Source organism: Schistocerca americana, chromosome X (genome assembly GCF_021461395.2).
Source record: "Schistocerca americana isolate TAMUIC-IGC-003095 chromosome X, iqSchAmer2.1, whole genome shotgun sequence".
NCBI lineage: Eukaryota > Metazoa > Arthropoda > Insecta > Orthoptera > Acrididae > Schistocerca > Schistocerca americana.
The window spans coordinates 329,402,787-329,430,322 of record NC_060130.1 but is presented as its reverse complement, the minus strand read 5'-3'; the positions used below and the strand labels follow the sequence as shown (position 1 = coordinate 329,430,322).

Genomic DNA, 27,536 nt, shown 5'->3' with positions numbered 1-27,536 from the left:
TCAGAGTGAAACAGAGTACATTCACATGACTCAGGTACATTATGTATTCGCTTTTTGGGGCAAACTGTTAGTTGCGCGCTTCTGCATTGAATAGTTCTGCAGAGGTGAGTAGAAGATGAGACCTTCTATTGGGTGATATCAATAGTATTTCATGTACCTGCAAATGTACAAATTTCCATATGGTTTCTCGGGGTACTGCGTTAGGTCCAGTCTGCACCCTATGGGAAGAGAAAGTTCCCTGTCAGCTTGCTTGTCCCACTCAGGTTTGAGAAGCATCCTCAAATTCAACATCTTTACAGACTAAATTGCCCTATGAAACATCCATTATAAATTATCTTCAACCGTTAAGAGAAACACCAAGGTGCATCAAACATATGATGACTCATTCTCACTTTCAACTAAAGTCACTTCCTGTCTGCTTATCTGCCTCTATACCAACTACATATAAAACAAACATCAATTTAAATTAGACACACTAATGTTCTATTAATAATTTTCTTTATCTGTTACCTATATATAAATATTCCCCATGAACCTTTCTCACAGAAATAACACAGACATAGACATAGCTTGATACTTTATAACCAACAAGCAAATAAAAGCATTCAGCTCGTAAGGCCACCTCATGTTCTTAAGGTGTATGGGTGTGCTGGAACAGTCTACCCAAGTCCCTTCTCTCTTCAAAAGGAGCTGCCAGCAATTGAGGCAGTGCTTTCATTTCATCTTAAAATGGTTGAATCCTTCTTATAAGAACAATTGTGTGGTTTGGGTCAGAAGTTGTATTTTAACATTAACTGGGGATGTTGTTTCAAGTACCTGATATGGTTCTTGGTACTGTGGAATGGACTTTTTTTTTATTTCTCTTCAGAATGTCTGGATTAGATAATATAATCCACTTCCATTTTTTGTGTAAGTGTTTTGTTGTCTTTCTAGAGCCTTTGTGTTAGTTTTTTCCTCCTGATGCCATAAGCCTTTGAACAGTAGTCTCCCCTGGAGTAGGTGGACATAATTCAGATGGTGAGGACAGTTTTCGACCAGAAACAACCTAGTAGGGCAAAAGACCCATGTTTTCATGGATTTTTTAATTGCACACACTTATGACATACTGAAATACAGTGTCCCAATTGTTGTGGCTACTGTTCACTAACTTAACATTTTACTCATTGACCTATGAACTGTCTTTGTTCTACTGTTTGCTTGCAGGTGAAGGGCATCAATTGATAACTTTTTAATATGCAATAAACAATTCAGATGTAAAGTGTGTGTCATGATCTGTTGTTTTTGCTTCTGGTGTACTGAATTTCGATAGACAACAGTTAACAAAAGCATGAGTCACTGTGTCTGCTTGATGGTCTGGTATGACAATCATGACCAAGTAACATGAGAAATGATCAATGATAATTAATGCATATCAGTTTCCTGCTAGTGTTTGTGCAAAAGGGCCTATCACGGCAAAGCCAATCATTTGAGATGGTTTCTCAGATTTAGGCAACCTTTGCAGTGGTATTCACTGACAACTCAGATCAGCTGTTTGAGCATAAGGGATGCATTTTTTTTATGTAGCACTCAATGTATTGTTTCTTCTGTGACCACCAGTAATTATCTGCAACACAGCATTCCATGGCTCATCATCCACTATCCTTTGCCAAGAGGGAATCACAAGCTTGCCACAATACTTCATCCCAGAAGCAGAGTGGCACAATGATGCAGTGGCTGCATTGTGCTTGTAAAGCACTCCTTCATCAGAGCTGAACTGTGTATGTTTCACAGTTGATGTCAGTGGCCTGAGCTCTGTGCCACTCTTCTGTGCTTATTCCAATGCATTTTACAGTGCATACTATGTGGCTTAATCCATTAGCATTACTGTGAGTCTTCCCCTCAGTGGGTTAGTCTAGTTTAGTGTGGTGTGTCTTGACACTGAAACACTTCCCATACAAACAGAAGCGAAAATATGTGATATGAAACAGTAGTGCCAACACTTCCTTATCTGTACTTGAATAGCTTTTTTTCTGCTTTATTCAGTTACCTGGAAGCATAGGCTATGGAGTGTTCCCTCCCATCTATCTCGTGGCTCAGAACATAGTTAAAATCAAGGTTGATCAAATCATAAGACAAGATAAACTGTTTTCAATAGTCTGGAAAAATGAGAATTCCTTTAACTGTTGAAATGCTTAAAAAAAATGGGTAAGGGATGTTGCTACCTCTGCAAATACTGGTATGTATTTTTTACAGAAATTCTTGATCATGAGATATGATTTTACTTCTTTTGCTGTGCTAGGCATTGGAAAATCTTTTACAACTTGCATAAATCATGAATCAGTTTGTACTCCATCCTGGCCACTAGTGTGACCTAAATAGCAGACCTCCAGCTGTGCAGAGTGACATTTTTCTAAGCTGAGGGCCGGCTGTGCTACACACAACCATTCAGAAACTTCCTGCAGGTTCATCATGTGCTCCTGCATGTCCTTGGAGTATACTATTATGTCATCTGGATAAACTAGGCATTACTGTTGCTTCAGGCCCCATAGAACTCCGTCTAATAAGTGATGGAACGTAGCCATTGCATTTTTCAGACCGAAAGGCATCCAATGTTACTGGAAGTGTCCAAATAGGGCTGAAAATTCTGTCTTAGGCTGGTCTTCTGATGCTAGTTCTAGCTGGTGATAGCCACTGCATAAGTCTAAAGTGGTGGAGTAACAGCATTGCCCCAGATTGTCTACTGTCTCTTTGATATTAGGCACGGGGTATGTTCTCTGATTTAGAAATCTGTAATTGCAGGATAACCTGTAAATATTTTTATCATGTGATGGCTTGTTTCTTCTATTGTTCCATCCTGAAGTTGTTGGTCTGTGAACTCCTCCATTACTGGTTTCAAAAGTGGAAACACAGTATGGCTTCTTGTGTACAGGAGGCTCATTCCCTCTGGGAATTCCATGTTGTTTCAGTGGAGTAGCTAATAGTGCTCCAGGCAGTTTAAATAATCTTCCATATTATTTTAATATCTTCTACGTATCTACTCTTATCACATCCTTTCAGATGCGACACTTTTTCCGTGCAGTTAAATTGATAGACGGTCCTAGCATCTGGTACTCTGGTTTGGTATCTCTTTCTAATTCATCCCCTAAAATGTCTAAGTTATCTAACAGTGGTTCTTTTGACAGCCTCACCTCCTCTGAACCAAAATTATCTACACTGATGGATACTACTTCACAACATAAAACATTGCACCCAATCCAGTACCTCTTTCCCTGGCAAGGGCTCTACCATGCATGCAGTATTAATTGGCAGATCAGCTTCTACATTCATCCATTTTTTGGTATTGTATCCTGCAAGTCGAGTCTAAGAGACTGTGTACACAGTTTAACCGGCTTACCTGACATCTTGGGTGTTCCTTGCAACAGTTCCACTCTTTCAGCTGTAGAGCTGATACACAATGATGTCCCATCCAACTCTACCATGCACTGCTGCAGATTGACTTTAATGTGATGTTTAATCATAAAGTCCAGATCTAGAATGATACCGTAGCTAATGCCCGTGGAAGGCAGAACTTCCACTCATCTTTGGAAGTCCCTCCCTCCCATGCAGGAGCCTAATGAAGTGGAACCAAGAGGATTCATACTTTTACCAACCCCATCACTTAACCTACAGTGTGGTGGGCTCAAATCCACTATACTCAATATATTCTGGCTAGCCATGGATGCCTGTGACCCTATATCCAACAACAACTTACACGACCTTCTCTTTATTCACTGAAGAGCCAGAGAAACTGGTACAACTACCTAATATCGTGTAGGGCCCCCGTGAGCACACAGAAGTGCCACAACACAATGTGGCATGAAGTCAACTAATGTCTGAAGTAATGCTGGAGGGAACTGACATCATGAATCCTGCAGGACTGTCCATAAATTCGTAAGATTACAAGGGGGTGGAGATCTCTTCTGAACAGCATGTTGCAAGGCATCCCAGATATGCTATAATGTTCATGTCTGGGGAGTTTGGTGGTCAGCAGAAGTGTTTAAACTCAAAAGAGTGATCTTGGAGCCACTCTATAGCAATTCTAGACATTTGAGGTTTTGCATTGTCGTGCTGGAATTGCCCAACTCTGTTGGAATGCACACTGGACATGAATGGATGCAGGTGATCAGACAGGATGCCTACATATGTGTCACCTGTCAGAGTGGTATCTAGACATATCAAGGGTCCCATATCACTCCAACTGCACATGCCCCACACCATTACAGAGTTTCCACCAGCTTGAACACTCCCCTGCTGACATGCAGGGTCCATGGGGGTGTCTCCATACCCATACACGTCCATCTGCTCAATACAATTTGAAACAAGACTCATGCAACCAAGCAACATGTTTGCAGTCATCAACAGTCCAATGTCAGTCTTGAGGGGCACAGGCGAGGCTTAAAGCTTTGTGTTGTGCAGTCATCAAGGGTACATGAGTGGACCTTTGGCTCTGAAAGCCCATATCGATGATGTTTTGTTGAATGGTTCACACGCTGACACTTGTTGATGGCCCAGCATTGAAATCTGCAACAATTTGCAGAAGGGTTCCACTTCCATCACATTGAACGATTCTCTTCAGTTGTTGTTCGTCCCATTCTTGCAAGATCCTTTTCCGGGCACAGCAGTATCAGAAATTTGATGTTGTACTAGATTCGTGATATTCATGGTACACTCGTGAAATGGTCAAAGGGGAAAATCCCCACTTCATTGCTACCTCAGAGATGTTGTGTCCCTTCGCTCATGCACTGACTATAACACCATGTCAAACTCACTTAAATCTTGATAACCTGCCACTGTAGCAGCAGTTACTGATCAAACAACTGCACCAGACACTTATTGTCTTATATAGGCATTGCTGACCATAGCACCATATTCTGTCTGTTTAAATAGCTTTGTATTTGAATATGCATGCCTAAACCAGTTTCTTTGGTGCTTCAGTGTTTATCTGAATAGACAAATGTCTGCCACTGGTTTTGCATCAGGGTGTCCCATAGTTTGAACTGGGAGCCTCGCAAAGTGGCCACACTGCTCCCTGTACCGTTTAATGCAGGAGCATGAGTATTACAATGATTCCACCGTCTATGTGCCTGTGGACATTTTTGAACAGAGTACCCCACTTGCCTGAACCTCTGATGTAGCATTGTACAGAAACATTGAATGTGGTCCACAGCACCACACCATTGACATACAGTGTCCATATTAAACACTACCAGTTTCTCCCTTGGTCTAGTCACAGAATCAATTTTACTGAAAGCTACTGCATTTGCCACTGGTTCATTCAGGGTTGTTGGAAACTCCATGTGTACTTTCAGTAACATTTCAGTTGGCAGGCCCCACAAAAATGCATCGAGCATCCTTTGTTCAGCTTTCTGCAAAATCCCTCAATTGACATGAGCATCATTCATTAATTCATATGTCCAAAAAACTGTCTATTGATTCACCTTGCTTCTGCAACACACCATTAAGTTTTTCATGATAATACAGCAAGGTATTCTTCTTCCTGTAATGATCAGTAACTCTTCCTGAAAGTCTGTGAAGGACTGAGCATTCTGCAGTTTCTCATTGAACATCACATACTTCCTGGTATCCCCTGCCAAGTTTAAATGACCAACACTTAACAATTGCTCATCACTCCAATTCCCTAACTTCACAGCTGTATGCAAACTATTCATGAAGATAAAAATATCTCCCCCAGATTTACCAGAAAACAGTGTCACCAATTAGGCCATAGCAGCATCAAGGATTGGTGAAGATGTGCTCAAGGGTGACCCTTCCCTGCTTTCACCTTTCAAAAGATTCGCTTCCTTACCCAAAGCTCCATTGTCAACTCTAACCTTAGCTGCCTCATTTAGTAGATGCTGAATTCTCTCCTTGGTGTTGTTTTCTCAGTGACAGCCATTTCAGTCAGCACTACCACTACAAGCGTATAATGTACCCAAGTAGAAAGGAAAGGACAAACACAACAAGACAGCCCCCTCCCCACAAAAAGAGAGAGAGAGAGAGGAAAAATCTCCTTCTCTTCGAGGTTTAGTTTGATGACCATTTCCAGCTCCAGCAGATCTTTTGACACCAATATTGTAAAAGGTGTACTGTAGGTTAGGGATGGGCATGTGGTTCTCTGCTGCAGGTTGGTGATGGACCGGCTGAAGAAGGCAGCCAATCAGCTGAAAGAACAGTTTATTGATGGACATAAACAGACATTGTTCAGCACATCTGAAACAGATGGACTGCAGTCAAAAGAAGGTGATCCTCAGACCACAGCATGTCAGTTCAGGTGTGTTGATGCAGGTGTTCCCTGTGGATGGTAGTGGTAGCCCGGCTACCTTAGCATGATGTCTCATGGCTGCTGGGTAGGGGCACAGCAGTGAGGCAGTGGCTGTGAGCCCAGGTTGGACACTCAGGTGGTGGTTGTTGGTTTGCGGACCAGCGGAGGCAGTGTCGTAGATACAACAGCTGACACATGCTGTGCATCATCAGGCAGCCTAGCTGTGATGACATCCTGAAATACTGGCCCCTGGTGGTTTAAATCCTGTTTCCACATGCTGACAATTGTGGAAGGACCCTGTATCGAGGCTGTGTTGAAACATCCAGAATGGGGTCGATGGTCTTATGTGGCATAAGCAGTAGGTCAGCCAATCATGTGGCAAGAGCCTGCATGACACCCCTTTTGTCGACACACAGAAAGCAACAACTGCAGAAGTGGTGTCTCTGCTGATGCTGTTGAGCTGGCAGGGCTTTGGCTGACAGGCTGCAGCCTGGTTTTGTTGCTGTACTCCTGTACTGGCTGCCCATGTCTGACCCATTACAGTACCCTTTGCCACACACCACACACCTCTGGCTTGCAGATTATAGCTGTAGAGGTACATATTTGTGCAATTTCCAGTGGATCCTGTTTGACCTATAAAATTGCCAAGTTTCAACATTTAGCAGAGCCTAATGAAATTAAAAACCACTATTCCCCATTTATACAACTATCTTGCAAGGGTTTTAATATGATCATGATCTTATGGCTGACACCAGGTTGGCACAGAGTTCTGTTTTAAACCCACCAGTTTTTTTATCTCTCTCTCCCTCTCCCTCTCTCTCTCTCTCTCTCTCTCTCTCTCTCTCTCTCTCTCTCTCTGTGTGTGTGTGTGTGTGTGTGTGTGTGTGTGTGTGTGTGTGTGTGTGTGCGTGTATAGGAGAGGGGTGGCCTTAACCACCATACAAAATGTTGTGCACTATTTTGCGGGTTTCATTTTCAACAGGCTTCCTGCAGAAGAGAAAAATGTAAGTGATAAATTCCAGATTTTCGTATCTAAGTTGAATTGCTTCCTTGTGGCACACTTCTTTTTTTCTGTACAATAGTTCTTCAAATTAGTTTAGAGCTTTTCACTGTAATGTTTTGTAATTTTTATCTGCTTTCTGTGAATTATGTAGTGACATGTTCTGTGACCATGTAGTTTTGCCATATGTGGTCCCACAAATTATGAGAGTTGGCTGAAATAAACTCTAAAAAAAAACACAGCTCTAACATCTGCTCTCAGGGCCTATATTGTAACTCACATTCTCAAGTCCATACTTGAATGCCACCTGTCACCCATCTTTTAACTGAACTGCATGGCATTTTATCCACTGCACCTTCCCTTTGAGGTCCCTGGTAATACAAATATGCAGTTTGGCGATTTAGTTTTAGTTTTGAACCAGGAATATTTTTTTTTTTTTTTTTTTTTTTTTTCTTTTTTTTTTTTTTTTTTTTTTTTTTTTTACACTCAGGGCAGAGGAGGGAGAGCCTGTTAAGAGAAGATGTGATCTTGCAGATGTCACCACTGGCCTTGTAATATTTCCTCCCTCTGTCACAGCTGTAGCCTCTATTAAATTTAAAAGTCTTGTATGTTGATGATATACTATCCCTTTCAAAGTTAAAAGGTTTATTTAAAAAGGAATATGTCAATTTTTTTCTGTTGTGACTGTACATTGCAATTTGATTGCTCCATCCACGTTTGATGGTGGGGAAATTGTTTTCAAAATATACCTGATGTCATTTGTCTACGAGCTTCTGTGCAGTTCATATCATCATTTTAGTATACTGTATAGACTTAGTCGAAGCTTAACCTCAAATCTGGACTGCATGGGGGCCAATTTATGTCAGCCCTCCTGGAGATCAATTTACCAGGGAAAATTTCATGAACTCGCAGTACAGACACGTTGGACATATGTGCTGTCATTCCATCATGCTGAAACAATGTTCCTTGGTTACATCCAGGAAACGTTTGCAGTTAAGGCACCAAAAAATCATTTAACATTGTTGCATAACAATCCAGACCCACTGTGACTACACTGCCTTCATCCTCAAAGAAGTCTGAGCCAGTTGTTCCTCGAACCAATATCGCAGCCACTATAGTAACTTTTGGCAAATGACATGGTTTCTCATGCTGCTGTCTGGGATTTGTTGCACTCCAGTAGTGGAAATTTTGCTTATTTATGTGACCATTCAGGTGAAAATGCTCCTTGTCAGAAAATAAGAGTTTGTTAAATTAAGGGCTCTCAGTCACATCATTAATGAACTGCAGCCTATGTATGGCATCCTGAGGCTTTAATTCTTACACTACTTAGATTTTGTAAGGGCACAGTGTAAGGTCTGTCTGCAGAATTTGCTACAATAATGAGCTATGTACATTTAAGAAACTTGCGTGCTTATGAATGGAGAGGTTAGGATCACCACAAACAGATCAACTTACACTCTTCACGGATTCAGCTGCTCTTGATGACCGTGATCATCCAGATTTTGGTTTTGCCAGTGCTGAATCAGTGTCCTCAAATGTTTTGATCCATTTCTGGGTAAGGAGCATCATCTAAATTATGCACTCCATGATCACTGCAAAATTTCCTCTGTGCGACAGTCGATGAAACGCCGTTTTTGTAAAATGCTCACATACAGAACATGCGGTCCACTCCCAGGAAGTGCTCCATTTAGACTGTATCCCTAAGGCCAAGCAAGCCATGAACATACCCCCACAGTCTTCCAATTTGTTGCGCATGCACAGAGAGCTCTTGAAATATAAACTTTATTTTGAGACACCCTGTATATATATTTAACAGTTTATTTGTTAACTATCATTGTACAAGAACACTCACTATAATTTAGGTTTCAAGAAAAGTTATAAGTTCACAGTTTACAGAGCCTTACATGACATGAAACTTAGAAAAGCTTGGCATGGCACAAAATGGTAAGATATAAGTGGAGCAAACAACTTTTGTTCCCTTATGTTTGGATTTTGTAGTGCAGTATGTGAATTGCTCCCTAATACCACTGTCTTTCGGAATGTGTTTGCCTATATTCACTAGCAGGACATCATCTGATGCACAAGAAACTTGTGTTGACTAGCAGGACATGATCTGGTGCACAAGAAATTTGCCTACAGTCACTAGCTGGAGATCATCTGACACACAAGAAACTCCTCTCTCTGCTGAAAAGATAGTTGGTACTGAACCCCTCTTTTTCTGGTTGAAAACCCAGCAGTCAATTACACAAAAGGACAATTCCACCTTTTAAAGGTCTGTCAATCATGTATTTTTCTCATAGTTGATTGAACCTGTCTACTGAACCCACTGGGTCATCATAATCACATACTGCTTTAGGACAGGACACAGTTATCTTAAAGTCATACTTTATTTTTCTTCCCGTAGATACATCTTCTTTTGGGTTGTTGTAAGTAGAAAACAGATAAACAGTTTTTTGTCCTACAATTTCACAGCAGCGACACCAGAACTTACCACAAACTGAAACTCTCCAAATTTAAGATAACTTTTTTATTTGATAATATATCTGGCAGACCTGTCCTGTTTCCTCATGCAGTTTCACAGCTATTAAGTCCATGGTTTCTTAGTCCTTTCATCACATCCGTCTCAATAATTTCATTTGGCATACAAAATAATACAGTCACTGAGAAGTACATTTGACAGTGTGTTTGTACAAAAAAAGTGGTTATTAAGTTAATAATAAGATGAATTACTTACTTTGGACATCTTTGGATAGTGTGAAATGATGAAAATTGGCAGAGGACATCAAACAGTGTTCTTACTATGGCCACACGTTTGCACCAGTGAGCATGAGTAGTCACAGCATTCTCTATTGACTGTGCAGTGCTGTCCCAATTTTTTTTCATCCCTAGATGACGACAATGATGATGACACCATCCAGAGCTGGGTAACATACACTATATGGTCAAAAGTATCCAGAGACCCATATTTAATGTAATTGACCACTAGATGTCATGAGAGGTGGACCTGCCAACATAAAAGGAGGCTGGGAGTATTGTGTTGTCAGTAGAGAAGCAATAGCAGCAGAATGGGTTGATCAGGAGGATTGCCGACTTTGATGTGGACTAGTCATTGGGATGTCATCTGAGTAACAAATCCATCAGTGACGTTCAACCCTTCTTAAGCTCCCCAAGTCCCTGATTGTTGCTCATGTGATTGTGAAATGGAATTGCAAAAGAAAAGCTACAGCTAAACTAAGATCAGGCAGATCATGTGTACTGATAGACAGGGATCGTTAAGCATTGCAGAGAATAGTTGTAAAAAATCACATGAAATCAATGGAAGGAATAACTAATGACTTCCAAAGTGCAACTAGCAGTCCAGCTAGCTCAATGACTATGTGTAGGGAGTTAAAAAGAAAGGGGTATAATAGTCAAGCAACTCCTCATAAGTCACACATTTCTGTAGTCAACACTAAGTGATGACTCTTGAGGTAGTGTAAAGAGTGACACCACTGGAAACAAGTGATTTGGAGTGACAGATCGAGCTATCCCCTGTGGCGATCTGATGGAGGGGATTGGGTTTACCGAATGCCTAGAGACCATTACTTGCCATCATGTGTAATGCCAACAGTGAAGTAAAGAGGAGTTGGTGTTACAATATGTGGGTATTTTCCATGGTTAGGGTGTGGTCCCCTTATTGCACTTATGAAAAAACTAAATGTGGAAGGATATGAAGATATTTTACAGCACTGTGTACAGTACAGGAACAGTTTGGAGATGATGATTATTTGTATCTGCATGACAATGCACCCTGCCATAAAGCAGTATCTATGAGTCATAGTTTGTGGACAATAACATTCCTGAAGTGGGATGACCTGCCCAATGTCCTGACCTGAACCCAAAGGAACACATTTGGGATTAGTTAGAATGTTGACTTTAGTCCAGACCACAGCGTCAGCTCTTGAGGAAGAATGGGCTGCCATTCCTCCACAGAGATTCAGATACTTCACTGAAAGTGTCTCCAGTAGAGTTCAACCCATCATAAAACCTGTATTACACGATGCACCTTAACTGTGCACCTGTGAACCAGCGCTCCTAATGTGCACCTGTAACTACAGACTATTTGACTTCCGACCTATTACACCATCCACGCAGGATATAACTAACACGCATGTGCAGCTGCAGATGATATGCACGAAAAGGAAATAGAACTGTCTGATGTCTTGTAAAGTCGTTCATTCTACTGTGCGCAACCCAAGGGGGACTGTATAATATACCGGAATATCTTACGTTCAATTTATTTCTGTGAGCTCAAGGTTCCTATTTAATTAGAAACTGTTTTTTACCATTATTTATTAAGTAATTGTTTTTCTCTTATGTAGGTTAGTACTGTTTTGAGTTACAGACTCAACAGTTTTATGTTACAGCACTTGGTTACACAGGTATATGTATATTGAAATTTACATTTGTACAGCATATTGCACATGGAGGATGCACTTGTTTTTGGAGCTATTCTGGCAGTGACAATAAATCTTCGGATTAGGGTAGAATAGCAATGTAAATGAAAAGTTAGACGTTGTTAGGTTCGACCCTGGCTGAAAGGAAGGGACAAAGGCAGGCACCTATATTCACTGTTAATGAAAGGAACTGAGGCCCAAAGATCTGCAAGAATTTTGGAACTTCATTAGGATGGACATGGCCTGTTTCGAGAAGCTGCTGTCTATGATAGAAGATGGCATCTGAAAGTGTGACACAGTCATGAGGGAGGCATCTCACCTTCTTGAAAGTAAGAATTAAATCATATGTTCATATGTTTTGTGATCATATCAGCCTAGATCACTGATCAAATACCAGTAAACACCCCGTGCTACTCAGAGTTTTTCAGTCCTTGTCTATTGCAAAAGTGTAAGAATGCTCAAGGGCTCTATTTTGAAGAATTTTAATTGAAGGAATTTGGTAAAATAAACAGATAAGTCTACTTTAGGCCAAAGATTAGATTTGCCTACATTGTGTAGTTTGAAAATTGCTCTGTCGTGTGGTACTAGAATGGGAGCCGTTCATGGGAACAATTCAGAATAATACAGGGAATGGACTTGTCGACATTGGGTGTATGGGACAAGAACAAGGTATGTCCAGGGCTTGCTTCATCATTGCACCAAACAGTAGTCAGATACTGGCATGTGAAATACATCCAAGAAATTGACTGTGTTTGATATTACACAATATCAATTTTTAGACTTCTTGTTCCACAGAAGAAAAAGCTGTTTCAGTCTAACAGTAAGAGTGTTGATAATGAGAGGTTTATTGTTTCAAAGTACGGTTTCTTTTGAGTGCTTCAGTTCACATAAGCATGTAGTTCACTGTAATGCATCATTATCACAACTAATCTGTCATGACTTCATCATTCAGAAAGCCTCAATTACATTGACTTTCCAGAGGAAAACTTTATAAAGTGCCTCTTCCAGTTAAATTTGAGAAACATAAAAATGTCATGAAGCTTGCCAAGAAGTATGTGCCAGCTGCAGACATGGGATTTTGTAATTTGGTGGTCTGTGACAGATCTGTTACTCATGCTAGCTGCAGCTCGACAGAAAGAGAAGCATAATGAACTCCTTATACATCTTCACACCTTTCGCTTTTATTAAGGTATCCAATTTTTTAAATTCTCAGGCTCCTTATTATATTCAGTAACCTGTGAAGTTCTAAAAATTGTTGTTTCTCTAGTTACATGTTTATTTTTTGACATCATATTCAACAAACAATCATTTGGTGCTACAGCAAGACTAGTAATTTTTTTTTTAATTCAAAAAAATACTGTAATAAATCTTGTTTGGTTGTTCAGTAAACTACTATGTTGTGCTGGTGGCCCAAATCAAGGTTGGAAAAAGCCAAGGCTGATTAATAAAGCATTCCAACACGAAAGTAAGTAAATGTGAAATATCTGGATATTTCACAAATGCCTTAAATTGTCTGTAGCAATATCTTTCGTAGATTTTCCCCCCAAATTTGAACTAATTACATTTTATACAATTCCTGCACCAGTGTGCAGGGGTTGGATTAAACACAGAAATGCCGTGAAAAAGGCATGCTTGAACATAAATGCAGATTCTAACCAAGCCTGCAGGTTTCGTAGCCAGGTTCAATAGGCATGGCAGTCGCTGTGCCCTGTCTGGGGGAAAGTGCACCAACTGACGTCAGACTTACAAATCTAGACATTCAAAGCTTCCTTTCAGTCTGTTACAATTAAAAGGGATATTTTTCTTATTCAGAGTTAGGGTGGCTGCACTGTGGCAAAACGCGTACGGTACGCAACAATGAAACTCGCTGCCAGTGCAATGACGAAATGTACGCTGGTAAACACAGATCAACTGACCAGTTGGATGTTTGTTGATGTATTTGTGTGAGTGTTTTGAAGAAAATAAATGATCTTTTGGATGGCTTAAATGCAGAAGATGGTACAAATGAAGTGGGAGTAGTTGAAATAGTAGAAATTCTGCAAGAAGTCAAACCCATCATTGTAGTTGCAGCCAGAATGAGACTGGGGGTGACAGTCCCTCCCAGAAAAGGAAGAGGCATCCTGATGAGTGGAAAAGAAATGTTTCCAAACCAGAAATGTAAAATGTAAGAACAGGAAAAGTATTATTCATGCAATGTTATGCAATGGAAACTGTGGTGACACTAACTGTTATGATATAAGTGGAAGGATTAGGGAAAATTACTGGTAACTGTCATTTCGAGATTTTAAAAAAAAAAAAAATCTTCACAAAAAGCAAAAACAAGAAGATTTTGTTAATGAAAAGCAAAAACAAGATTTGTGTAGTTCATGGAGAGCCCTTCCACAACTTTGAAGCTGGATAGGGGAAGAGCGGCCTGAAGAGGGGAAAAAAATTTCAGCAAAGGAAATGACCTAACACCAATCACTGCTAGTGTAGAATTTTCAGAAGCCAAACTCTAACACATCAAAAAGCCTTTGGAGCTCCACATTGGTGAAGACTGGGCAACCAATGACAAACTCAGATTCTACACCGAGGTGTTAGATGAGCAGGAAGGCACTCCTAGAGTCACTCCTGCTCCTGCCAGCCATCAGAAGAAGTCAGAAGTGATTTTGAGTCGATGGCAAGTTTCAGCTAATTTTATTTTCTAGGATCTTTTGTCGCTATTTTAACAAACCTCCAACTTTCCACCAATTTTATTATTTTCTAAAATTTTGTCGATATTTTGTTAAGATGCAATATAGAGCTTAATTTATTTTATACAATATCTTGTGATCTTAAAAATGTGATGGTTGTTTTTTTTTTTTTTACCTAATGTTGAACACTCAGTTTTTCCTGGTAAAATAATGTTACTTTTATATTTCTATATGCCAATTTTGTAGAATTTTCAGACTTCTCTTTGAAATAAAATGTATTCAGTTTATATTCACAATAATTAAATTCCACCTTTCTGTCATTCCTAACATATCACCGAGTGGCAAATTTCACAACCGAATGTTTGTTTTGTAATTGGACTGATACGTTTGCAAAACCATCTAAGTGCATAAATTGGGTGCAACAACCACTAAGTCAATTTCATTTAAGATTTTAATATATATAGCATAATAGCCGGCCAGAGTGGCCGTGCAGTTCTAGGCGCTACAGTCTGGAACCGCGTGACCGCTACCATCGCTGGTTCGAATCCTGCCTCGGGCATGGATGTGTGTGATGTCCTTAGGTTAGTTAGGTTTAAGTAGTTCTAAGTTCTAGGGGACTGATGACCTCAGAAGTTAAGTCCCATAGTGCTCAGAGCCATTTGAACAATTTTATATAGCATAATAGCAGATTTCAGTCATTAATACTGAGTAATTAATTTCTTTTTACTTATTTTTAGAAAAGAAATGAAGTCTTTAATTTTAATTGTTTGGATTGGATGAGTTTTTTGCGATTGTCTCAGTTTTGCTTATCATTCTGATGGTGGAATAGATTTCCACCGTTAGTATTTGGCCAGCGAGGGAAGCAGCTGTAGTGATGTCAAATTCCTGATCACCAGAGTTTGCATAGTGTCTTGGATTGCATTTCAGAATCCTCCACAGTGTTGCACAGAGTTATGGTATGTGACACTGCCAATGGTGATATGTCTGTTGCATGGAGACATTAAGCTCAGCAGCCCCCTCAATGCTATTCAAAAAGAGTATGCTACATACATGTCAGCACTAGATGTTACCTTCTCACTTCACTTCATTTGTACCTACAGAAACACAACACAACACTGTACAAGCACTCATCACAGTAAGTCACGTATCTCTAACACATACTTGACACTTCATAACATGTTGGAGAAAGGCAATAGCAAATCACTGCCTGTAGGAACTTGCCATGGACAGCAAACAAGGTTCCCACACTGCCTCCAACATTCATTTTCTGAGTATGAAACTGACATTGACTTTCCTAAAAATGCATGAGGAGGTATGGAGAATATTCATGTAAAACAGATACTTGCCTATTTGCCTGGTCCTACCAGCCGCATTTAGGTCTTCATCAATATTCCCAAATTATTTCAAGTGAATGCTGTGGTGGTACTTACTAATAGGTCAAGGTCATTGCGTTCCGCTTTCCTTGCCCATTATTGTGGTCTTATGTTAATAATTTTCAATTTGTGAATCAGATTCTTTCAATTTACCTCTACTACTGACAATCTCTGCCAAAGAAAGGAATAACTTAATGGAACAAGTATGAGTGTAGACCTTAAAAACTTAGTGTGTATCCCCTTACTGAGTTCGCTGATATAGAGCATATAAGTCCCACTCTTGACATAAGATATTTGAATCAATTTGTTTATAGATATTTGTGTAGCCCTGAAGGTTTAGTAGATGTGTTGTTAAAGGTGGCACGGTCATAGTGTTTGGTGATTCATGAATTTTCTGTAGTATAGTACAGTGATTTTACGTTCTCCAGGTGCATGCATTATGTCTGTACGATGTCTCAGACATGTTGCTTTATCATTAAAAATAAGTTTCTCATGAAAACAATCCTTTCCCATGTGCTAATGTGTTCATATAACAAACTCAAAACAACTCACTTTGTCTTTGGGCATGAGAGCCTCTAGCTATTTCAAGCAATAAGATGTCTGCCTCAATTTGTTTCTTTAAGATTTTCAAACTATTTGGTTTTGTGTCTCATCAGCATTTTTCTGAGGTAGTAGTATGATGCAGGGATTTGAAACTGAAATTCAGATCTCACTGAGCTTGACAGGGTGTAATTGTGTTTCTAGTAGCTGTCTTGACAAGGGTGAGTCTCTACTTTCCTCTGTTCGTATGCATAGGCTGCCAATAGTCGTGCCACAGTAGGAACACCAGCTTCTGTCTCATCACCAAAGTTAAGGACAGTAGGGCTTGGCTAGCGCTTGGATGGCTGACCATCCAGTTGTGCCGAACACTGGTGATAAGTATGGTGCACTCAGCCCTTGTGAGGCCAGTTGAGAAGGTAACTGAGTGAGAGAGTGACTCTGGTCATGAAAACTGCTGAACACCTGCCCCTCCATACCTGCATCAAGTGACACCTGTCAGCTTAAGATCTTAAGATTACACGGCAGTCGGTTGGTTCTGTTGGGTCTTTCGAAGCCTGTTCAAATGGAGAGGTATGCATAGGCTATTTCTGGAATTTTTATCTCTCGTGTGTTTAAGCAGCTGTTTAGTAGGCTGCTTTCAAAAAATCTATTGACAGAATCTGTAATAATAAAACAAACTATGAACAATGCAACTATATAATCAGGGAAAGTTAAGAATACCACTCTTGTCCTTTATCAGCCATATCAGCATTTGAGGCAGGCACCAAAATGTGGGTAATTAGAAGCATAAACTGTTTTTAAAAACATGTAGTTCTGTGTTGTAAGAAGTATTTGATGTGCAGTAGTCAATGGGAATCCAGACGGAAATGTACAGCACTACAAATCTTCTTTTAATTTCATTTAAATAACAGGTATACTCAAACATAGCTTTTCTCTTCCACCACCACCAGTCATAACAACAATTAAAACAATATCGTCAACAACAACAAAACCTGCAAATTACTAAAAAAATCACTAATTCATTAGGTGATATAAGTTACTTTCATGAAAAGGGCACTAGCTTTTAGCATCATATATTGGTAAATTTTTGTGAATATATTTTTCATTTGTCCAATAAATAAATGTCCATGTTTCTTTGAAGAAAGCACATTCAAATATGTGATAGTGGAATTTATAAACTGCAGGTTCTTCGAGGCAAAGAATTGGTTTGTGAGTCATCAAAGGAAGAGACCCAAATCACATGCTGCAAATTTGTTACAACAAACTGTGTTGTATATGGATGTGCAGATGGTATGGTAAAACTTTTTGAAGTAGAACCCAACAAAGTTTTGCACATTATGAAACTTAATAAACCAGTGGTATATTTGGATGTCTTTAAGTCTGTAAAAGAAATAACAATAACCGCAGGTGATCAGACTGAGCTGAAGGTAAGATATGTTATTTTGGAACCTTGTCCACATATTTATTCAGTTATGTCATTTGGAGGTTGGATAAGTATGGCAAATAATTCATGGGTGATATTTTTGTCACCACAAAGTATATGTCAGGATTTGGTTAACTTGAATATCCTAACTTGTTTTGGGCATTTTCTTTCCCATGTTCACTGCTTTTAACATTTCCCAGGCACAAATCATTCTAATGTTCAGATTCAGAAGCCTTATATTTTTAAGCTTATCCATTGCATATGTTTAAGAACCTGTGACTGTTTATTCAGTATAATTACACAAAACTCCAACCACTCACTTTTTTGAAATGGTTATTTATTCAGTGATCCAGAAAAAGTGACTGGTTGCAGTTTTCTGTATTTATAATGCATTATATTGTGCCCCTTGTCATTGATGAGGCATACTGTCACTTGCATTCACATTTCCAACTTCCTTTGATGGCTCTTCACTAAATGAGCTCGACCCAACACTGAACTTTACAGTCATACAAGAGGACTTCTGTGTATATTGTCCCCACAGTTGTAACCAATTATTGCTGGCATATTTTTCTACACATCAATTGAATTTATACTAGCTGTTATTTCTGGCTGTTGCAATTGTCACACGTTACCATACACTGAGACTGCTTGAGATACTGACACAGAAAGCTTGGGAAGGGACTTGAGTGCTGTATGTTGAAGAAACCAACTCAGGGGGTATGTTAGGGAATAAATGATTAGTTATGAAGTGTTTGCAGTAGACAGTACAAAACATTGAATTGTACATATTATATATATATGTATATAAGGACTCTATCCATGTCAGGTGTCACTGGTGTAGTGCTGCATGCACACAACAGACCTGATGACAGCAGTTAAAGCAGTTGATGATAAGGTGCCCCTAGAGGCCACCTCAGGTAGTTGCAGGTACACCATTTGAATGTCAGCACACACTACACTTGCGGTATGGCTTACGTATGCTGACGGCAGTAGGTGTAGTAACCAGTGTGTTACTACTCTCCTCCTTCTTTGCAGGGGTAAAGACCATGATGCTGTGACTGAAGATACATCCATGGCATCTGTGGTAGTGCCAGAGATGTTAGCCAGAGGCTTAAGAAGTTCACAATCTGCCTGGATTGGCACGTGCACATGCAGATGAGAGTGAGTGGGATGAAGGCACCCTCATGGCCTATGGAGTCTGGGGCAACCAGTGGACAGGACCAGTGTCAAAAGGGTGGAAGCCATGTGAACATCAAAGTCCACAATGAGGGACGCCAGCATGGGCTGCAATGACAGTTGACTGGAGAGGAGAGGCTCCGGTGACTGAGAGCCAGCTTCTGTCCCTGCTGACAGCAGCACCTGCTCAGCACAGTGAGAGGTTCTGACTCTGAAATACCGACTACCACGGTAGGTGGACCCAACTGCAGTGATTGCAGTGGCTGTGGATGATGGCCAGAATCCAGTGAGAGTGCCGTCGAAATGCCCTGATACACACAGGTGAGCTGGGTGCGAAGGGCCAACAAAACGTATCACTAGGAGGATGCCTGCCTGGCAGCAAGAGGTTGAACAGCATTTGGGGCTAATGGTCATGCAAGAACTCAGCAGGACTCCTGGCCTCAATCAGTCTCATTTGTAAAAGCTTAAAAAAATGTGAGCGCCTCCTTGGCCAGGAGATCTTATACATACTTGTGCATATGCTCATCTTAAATATTTTGACAAGGTATTCTGTTTTGTCAGTCGACTGCAGATGAGAGGGAGCCACTGTGACATGAAAAATGCCATTGTATGTGCAAAAGTCCTTGAAAGATTGCACCACGAACTGAGGATCTTGTCTGAAACCAGGCTGCAAGGGTCACTGGGGGATGTTTCACACAAATCTGATGGCACGCTGCAATGTGTTGAGGCCGGGCATTGATCAGTAAATGGAACACCTCATCATATCCTGCCTCAACTGTTTGGGTCAACTGGTGGCACTGCGCATTGTTTTTTCACCATGGCTCCTGCCTTGGGAAAGAGTCCACATTGATTTTGCTTCTCCTTTTTTAGACACTTTCTGATTATTGGCAGTTGATGCTTTTTCTCATTTTCTTTAGGTTGTTCGTTGTCCGTATGTGACAGTGGATGCAACTGTCAAGGTCCTTGCCTTGCCCCCTGGTTTCAGACAATGGTCCTCAGTTCATGGTGCACTCTTTCAAGGACTTTTGTACGCACAATGGCATTTGAATGTCACAGTGGCTCCCTCCATCTGCAGTCGAATACCAGGGCAGAATGCGTTGTCTGAATGTTTAAATGTGTTCAAATGTGTGTGAATTCCTAAGGGACCAAACTGCCGAGGTCATTGGTCCCTAGACTTACACACTACTTAAACTAACTTATGTTAAGAACAAAACAAACACACACACACACACACACACACACACACACACACACACACACACACACACCCGTGCCTGAGGGAGGACTCGAACCTCCAGCAGCAGCGGCCGCGCAGTCCGTGACAAGGTGCCTCAAACTGCGCAGCCACTCCATGTGGTGTTCCGATTATTTAAGATGCACAGATGCATAAGTACATTGAAGGTTTCCTGGCCGAGGAGGTGCTCGCATTTTTTTAACCAGAGGACCTTTTGCCACAGAGCCACTGAAACTACAACATGGGGAGTAAAACTTTCCGTTGATAGGAGAATACGCCATCTAAGAGGGAGAGGTGATAGGAGAATATGCCATCTAAGCAGGAGAGGTGATGGTGCAACATATTAAAAAAATGTGGGACTTAGCAAGATTACATTTGGGGCCCACAGCCTATAGAACAATAAGCAAAGAATGGAGTTATGTAGGTGATCCTCCATGGAAGTGCTTGTCACGACAATATCATCAAGATATTTAGTGAAATAAGGGACAGCTGTCATAACCTATGTTGAAAGACGGCAGGCACACTAGCAACCCCAAACTTTGTTGTTTTTTCTGATAGAGGCCGAAAGGTATATTAACTGCAAGCAACCATTTTGATGCTTCATTCAATGGAATCTGATGGCAGACTTTGGCCAAGTCAATTTTTTGAAAAGAATCGGCCTACAGGTAAGGCAGGGGTTAAGTGTCTATGACTGCCTGTATGTTAATAGTGACCTTGAAGTCACCACAGAGCCAAAGCTGACCAAAAAGCTTCTTTATGATCACTAAGGATGTAGCCCATTCACTTGAGGAAATCAGTCAAATCACTTCCAATGGCATTAAGCAATCTACCTTCATCTTAACCTAGTTGTGTAAAACTACTGGAACCAGCCACACCTGAAAAAAGTGAGGGTGGGTAGAGGGTTTGAGGATGATGTATGCTGTGAAATTTTCTGCACAGTCTAACCCTAGGGCAAAGAAATCCGAAAACTCAGAACACAAGGATTTCAGTTTGTGTTAAGACATTTTGTCTAACACCAGATGCACCATATCCACAGCAGAAAAATCAAAAGTAGCAAAGGCATCTAACCCAAACAAATTTTCAGTACTCACATCGTTAACCAGCAAGTTCATAACGTAATTGACAACTGACTTGTAAACTACGTTGGCCGTGAATTGGCCAAGAATAGGAATCTACTGTTAGATGTAGCTTACTATCTGATGCTCAACACGTGCCAGTGGTGGGGACCCTAACCTGGCATGTGTCTATGAGTTCAGTAGGGACATGGCAGCTCCTCTGTCGACTTGTAGTAACAAAAGCTTATCCATCACCTGCACTTCAGTGAAAAGTTTGTTCTGGCCTGCAGGCAGTGATGAACATGACGATGAAACAGTATGAATATCCAAATAACTTACGGGAATGCAGTCAGGTGTCAGTAGTCGACAGTGTCACCCGACTGCATTCCCTTAAGTTACTTGAACATTGTATGTGCCTTGAGAGACTCAGGTCTTATAGTACGAATATCAATGTCCATTGATGACTCCTGGGGTGGGGGAGTGGATGGTGATTGACATACCACTCCTGTGTACCCTGTTTTCTACTTACGGTCAGAGGCCCACCCACTTACGCTGTACAAAACAAGAGTGGCATTTGCTGTTCCTGCCTCCACCAATGTGTATGTCTGCATTGGCCCAGTTCGCTTGTTTGCAACACAGTCCTCTTCCCCCAGTGCACTAGGCTCCATGCACTGGATTTAAATGCTGTCAACAACAGCGACATCACTCCAAACCTCTAATTGGTGGCCCACAGTGTGTGAGACATCAGGCAACTGCACGATATTCAGAACCTCATCTAACATAGGATCCTTGAATTGTAGGGCACATTGACGTACCTTCTTATCTGGGGCCAAATTAATGATTGTATCTGTGACAGTTGTGTTCACATAAGACTCCTGAGACTTACCAATGACAAACCAACACAACTGGGGCCATGAAGCATGACCGCCTGAGCTCAGTACAATTGCTACAGCTATTTGTGGCATTGGTATAATTTAACACATCCATCAACCACATGCATACACTTGTCGTGATAGGAGGACAGCAAACAACACATATCGTCAAAAGAAAGTGGTGCTGGTTCCTGAAGAGAAGCTAACTGGAACAGTAAGTTCACAATAAGAAAAGAACCTTACAAACCTCCTTGTCAACCTATCAGAATGCCATGAAATTTTGGTGAAGCTGCTTCTCACAAGAATCCCAGTCTTCCACGGATTCATCATTGGTGGGGAACAGTGATGGGTGAACAACTGATGGGGGTCACCATTGCCAACAACCATTCCAACATGGCCATATGCACATGCTGTTGTTGTAGAAATGACTGGAGTAAAGCCTCCATGAAAGAGGCAAATGGCAGAAAAACCAGAGAGTCCTAAACATGTGAAAATTAGACCCTTGACGTCGCCACTTGTGTTCTAACTAGGAACATGAGCAAACATACAGCCATGAAATAGCTACAATTTATTAGGCCATAGAGGGATGCTAACAAGAATGCAATGAAAGTAGTTTACGTTTGTTGAACACATTTAACAACTGTGGACCCAGAAACCCATTATTGCCCTCATAAAGACACTACCCACATTAAGTGTTGCTGGTGTAGTACAGTGGGTGCACAGCGGACCTGGTGACGGTCAGTGACTGGGCTGTTCCTGGTGGCCACATCAGGTAGTTGTGAGAATGCTGTTTGAATGGTGGTGTGCACTATGTGTACCATAGTGTCCCTGGGCTACTACACAAATACGTGTAGAAAGTGCAGAAGTGAGTAAGTCAGACCTGTAAATGGGATTAATGTTAACCCATCCATCTGACTAACCTGGGCAAAGTTTTTGGACGATTCTCTCCACCTTCACAGCTGCAGATTAAGTGTCTTTTTCCATTTTCTTCTAAAATACGTGTTATGCAAATTAACCAACCTTCAAATTCAAAATTATATAGAACACTTCAGGAGTAGTGCTCTGTCATTAATAACATCACATACTGTAGCAAATATTGTGCTTAGTAAGTAGAATACTTATTCCTGCATGACTTTGACCAAAACTATTACAGGGGTGTGACACTATGTGATATGGTCTGTTGTTAAGACACTGGACTTGTATGTGAGGGTGGCTACTTCCAAATGACAGTCTTGCTCTTGTGTTCTTGTCAGACACTGATGATTCTAATGAGACATCTCCAGAAGCTATGGAAACATTTGCTATTCAGAATGTGTAGATCTCTCTCTCTCTCTCTCTCTCTCTCTCTCTCTCTCTCTCTCTCTCTCTCTATCTGTCTCTGTATCTCTCTACTGGTTTTCACAGACTACCTGTATCAACGATGTTATGTCCCCAACCATCAACTACAAACTGATATTATGTTATCCCTTGCAGCAGATGCCAGGGTGATTCTGTCCATAGCCGTTTCCGTATCTCCTCTCTCCCCACCCTCTCTGAGTCATAAATAAACAATACACACAGGAAGAGGAAGCAGGGAATAGGAATTACGTGCAGATATGCATTTTTTTTTCTATGAAGCATTAGTGAAGGTAGTGAAACCACAAGAAAGTTATTTATGATAGTCACATGTTTTTTGTAACCTATTTATATTTTGCAGTTACATTTTCTCAATTTCCTTATTAATTTTCTTTTGTTATAGATGTGGCATTTATCTGGTGAAGTACTTCCTTGTTATGGGATCAAAGATCTGGTTGTGAAATGTTTTTTGTTGTCTGATACAAGAAAAATGTTATCATGCTCTAAGGATGGAAGTGTAAAGGTATGACTGTTGGTGTGTGTATACTATTATTGAATAAATGTTTGTTATAAATTATTTATGTGATGTAAAATTCTCTCTGTAAGATGATTCGATAGCATGTAAAAATTTCAACACATGCAAGCTGGATTCTGCATGGTATAAGGACCATGTCACTGCACCTGGCCACAACCAAATTCAGTACACAATACTAAATCACCTAAAAGAACATTGACAGTAATTTCGGACTGCCAATTTTTGCTTCCCTTACAATTTGGAGTCGTAATTCACTGCCAATTCTTTGACCAACAGGCAGGGAGTTATTCAACTTAACGTATCAAAATTTATATGACCAGTAATGAAAAGATAACCACCTCATCATCAGGCTGTGATGTGAGACTTACAGTTTGAAATAATCCAACATTTTAACCAATAGTTTCCCTGGAATCATCTGAGGCCAGTTGTATAGCAAAAAAATGTGCAAATCAAAAATATTTGGCTTTAATTTTTTATGCTACAAGTAAAACATTTTTTAAAAACCTACTTCAGCAACTTCAGAAGCTTTGTCTGCCTTGAATCAAATCTAGATGTGGACACAATTCTTTGTTTGGTGTGGTGAAGAAGTTTGTCATTAAAGAGTCCATGACATAGAATTGCGACAATGAGTCTCAACAATGCATCACAGTGTGTATTAAGCTTCACAGGAAGAGTGCTGTAACATCAGCTAAACAAGTATGTCATGCATTTTCTCACACAAACATACACCCATGATGTGCATACAGTTTTTTTATTGGTTGTAAACATATTACATACACCACAACATTCTCCCATTATCACTATGACATGCCGCTTCAAATGCCAATTCAATATGGAACACACAACATTCTGCCTCCAGACAACTTTTCTGCTCTGCACTGCTTATGTCATGCAAGATATATGAAAGTGATAATATACAATTACTTAATGTTGTTCTCTGAAATTTATTCATATTTCTACACAGTGGTCTGCACAAAAAACATGCTATGCCACACAAGATGTCTGGCCATAGATGTTTAATGCTACCAGTTCAAAGCTGGGCCAGGTCACTAGTTAATAGTATAATATCTTAAGAGTACTACACAATTTCCTGTATATATGGGCAATTTTGCAGCAAAATATAAAAACTGGCTCAACCACATAAAATTTGTGGTAAGATCACAAGCCACACAATGCATTTTGAGGCACTCATCTTTATGAAAAAGTATAAGAATATTTAAAAGTCTTATGTTAACAATGTAAAAATCAATAAAACATCAGATGAAGCACACCCTGCCCTATGTCACATTCAGTCCTCTCCATATTCTGCTATCACCATTTAATCCACACACTTGTTCACTTCTGCATAAGGTCTTCTTCCATCAGACGGCACAACCACACTGTATTGCGTGTTTTGTTGTTTATAGTATAAATTTCTTTGTCTTTGGTCAGAGAACTTATAGAAACTTATGCAACAGTATGGAGAGAGACTAACACAGGAAGGTGTTTTAATTACAGGAATCATTTACTTTTTATTGGTGTGCATTTTACAAATTTTATATAAAGGAAACACTTCAAGAAAGGTATGCTAATGCATAGGGGCACAGTTTACCCAAAACAGGAAGTCTTCACGCTAACAAATATGGATGCAACATATGCAACCTACCATTGTTTTTTTATGTACTGTTGTTTACCACATGAAAAAGGATTGCTAATCAATGTCAGCTGTACAGGAAATGTGGTGTGAGTTATACATCTCAAAAAGTAGACATTTTTGGATTCTACAACATTTTTATTTCATAAGTTACACAGAAGTACAAAAAAATTAAGCATCAAAGCCAGGACTAAAAATAATCAGTACAAGGGAGGTGACCCAACTGGGTAACTCAGTTGCAGTCAGTCTTCTATCCTTAGTGCACAAAAAGCAATTCAAAACTTAAAATATTTTTTGATGAGCTGCTGAACAGGGTTATGAAAGCTGTGCCATTTACACACTGTACATATTACAGATAATTTAAGTGTGCTCTGTCCAAAGAACAAATCATACATGAGGCTACCAACAAATCACATTCAAGAGTTATTGTTGTGGATTACAATAAATGCTAATGTGTTAAAGTAATATCGCTAATTTTCTGTATATCTTTCTCTCTGTATAACTTAATGGGATGCTTTTCAGAATAAAAACATTAAAATACACAAAGATACCAAAATAAGGCATGATTCATGACCCATCCTCCCAGCTTTACTTCTGCCAGGAACTGTCTTCTACTTTCCACACTTCACACAAGCTTTCCTTCATACCTTGTGGGACAAGCACTCCTGGAAGAAAGCATATTGCAGAGAAATGACTTTGAGATGTCATGGCTGATAAAACTGTGTACTGGGCCAGGAGGCACACAAGAATAGCTCAGTTGGTAGAGCATTGCCCTTGAAAGGCAAGATCCCCAGTTCAAACCCCCGTCTGGCACACAGTTTCTATCTGCAAAGAATTTTCAAAATAATACCTGCTCCACTGCAGAGCGAAAGATGCAGTCTGTAACTAATCCCCTAGGCTGTGGCTATGCCATTCCCCTGCATTAACCTTTCTTGTGGTACTAACACTAAAAGGTATGCAGTAGAACTTCTGTGAAGTTTGGAAAGTAGAGGTGCTGGTGGAAGTAAAGCAGTGGGGGCTGACTGAGAGTCATACCTGGGTAGCTCAATTCGTAGAGCTCTGCTCTCAAAAGGCAAATTTCTAACTGCAATCACAGTGTGGCACATAGTTGTAATCTCCCAAGAAGTTTCAAAGCAGCACACTCTCTGCTGTACAGTGAAAGATTCAGTACTTTTTTTTCTTCTCTCCTGACAATGGAACTTCCCTTTATAAATCATCGACAGCCTTCATAAATCATCCATTAACAACTAGGCCATTTGGGTTCCATGCTAAGCTCAACTTAATGGGATTTAGTGTGGATAGAAATAAGTCTTGCATTAGGTTTTAAAAGATCATCGCACTTGTGAGGCCCTACACACTGATCATCTAAGCAAGGGATTTAATTTGGCTTCTTGGTAATTTTCTGTGATTGTGTCATTAAGGTACAACTGCCATTCAGTTTACTGTAACGATACAAAATTATGAGGGTGCTTTGAAAAGTCCTCGGAATCACCATGAGATGTCAGTGCTAGCGCAACGAGTTGTGCACATGATATTCATTGGACTGTTGCCTGTAAACATGTGCCATGTCAGTGCTCATTGAAGAGAGCTGTGGTAGTGATGTGGCTCTGTTGTTGTACCCACATAGTGATTTGCAAAGATGGAAAAAATCGAGATTCGAACAGTGATTAAGTGCTTTGTAATGAAAGGTGTGAAAGCAAAGCTCATTCATGCCGATTTCCATAATATGCTGGGTGACTCTGCTCCTTCATATTCAACTGTTGCCAAGGGTTATGAAAGCTGTGCCATTTACACACTGTACATATTACAGATAATTTAAGTGTGCTCTGTCCAAAGAACAAATCATACATGAGGCTACCAACAAATCACATTCAAGAGTTATTGTTGTGGATTACAATAAATGCTAATGTGTTAAAGTAATATCGCTAATTTTCTGTATATCTTTCTCTCTGTATAACTTAATGGGATGCTT

The 27,536-nt window shown here is 40.2% G+C and overlaps 1 protein-coding gene across 1 annotated transcript in view; it reads left to right on the top strand.

The window, feature by feature from the left end:
* LOC124556834 (apoptotic protease-activating factor 1) overlaps positions 1-27,536 on the top strand; it is a 285,519-nt gene that overhangs the window by 224,710 nt on the left and 33,273 nt on the right. The window contains exons 16-17 of the mRNA XM_047130851.1: positions 17,486-17,728; positions 23,800-23,919. Coding sequence (XP_046986807.1) covers positions 17,486-17,728; positions 23,800-23,919 — 363 coding nt within the window. The remainder of the gene's footprint in view (positions 1-17,485; positions 17,729-23,799; positions 23,920-27,536) is intronic.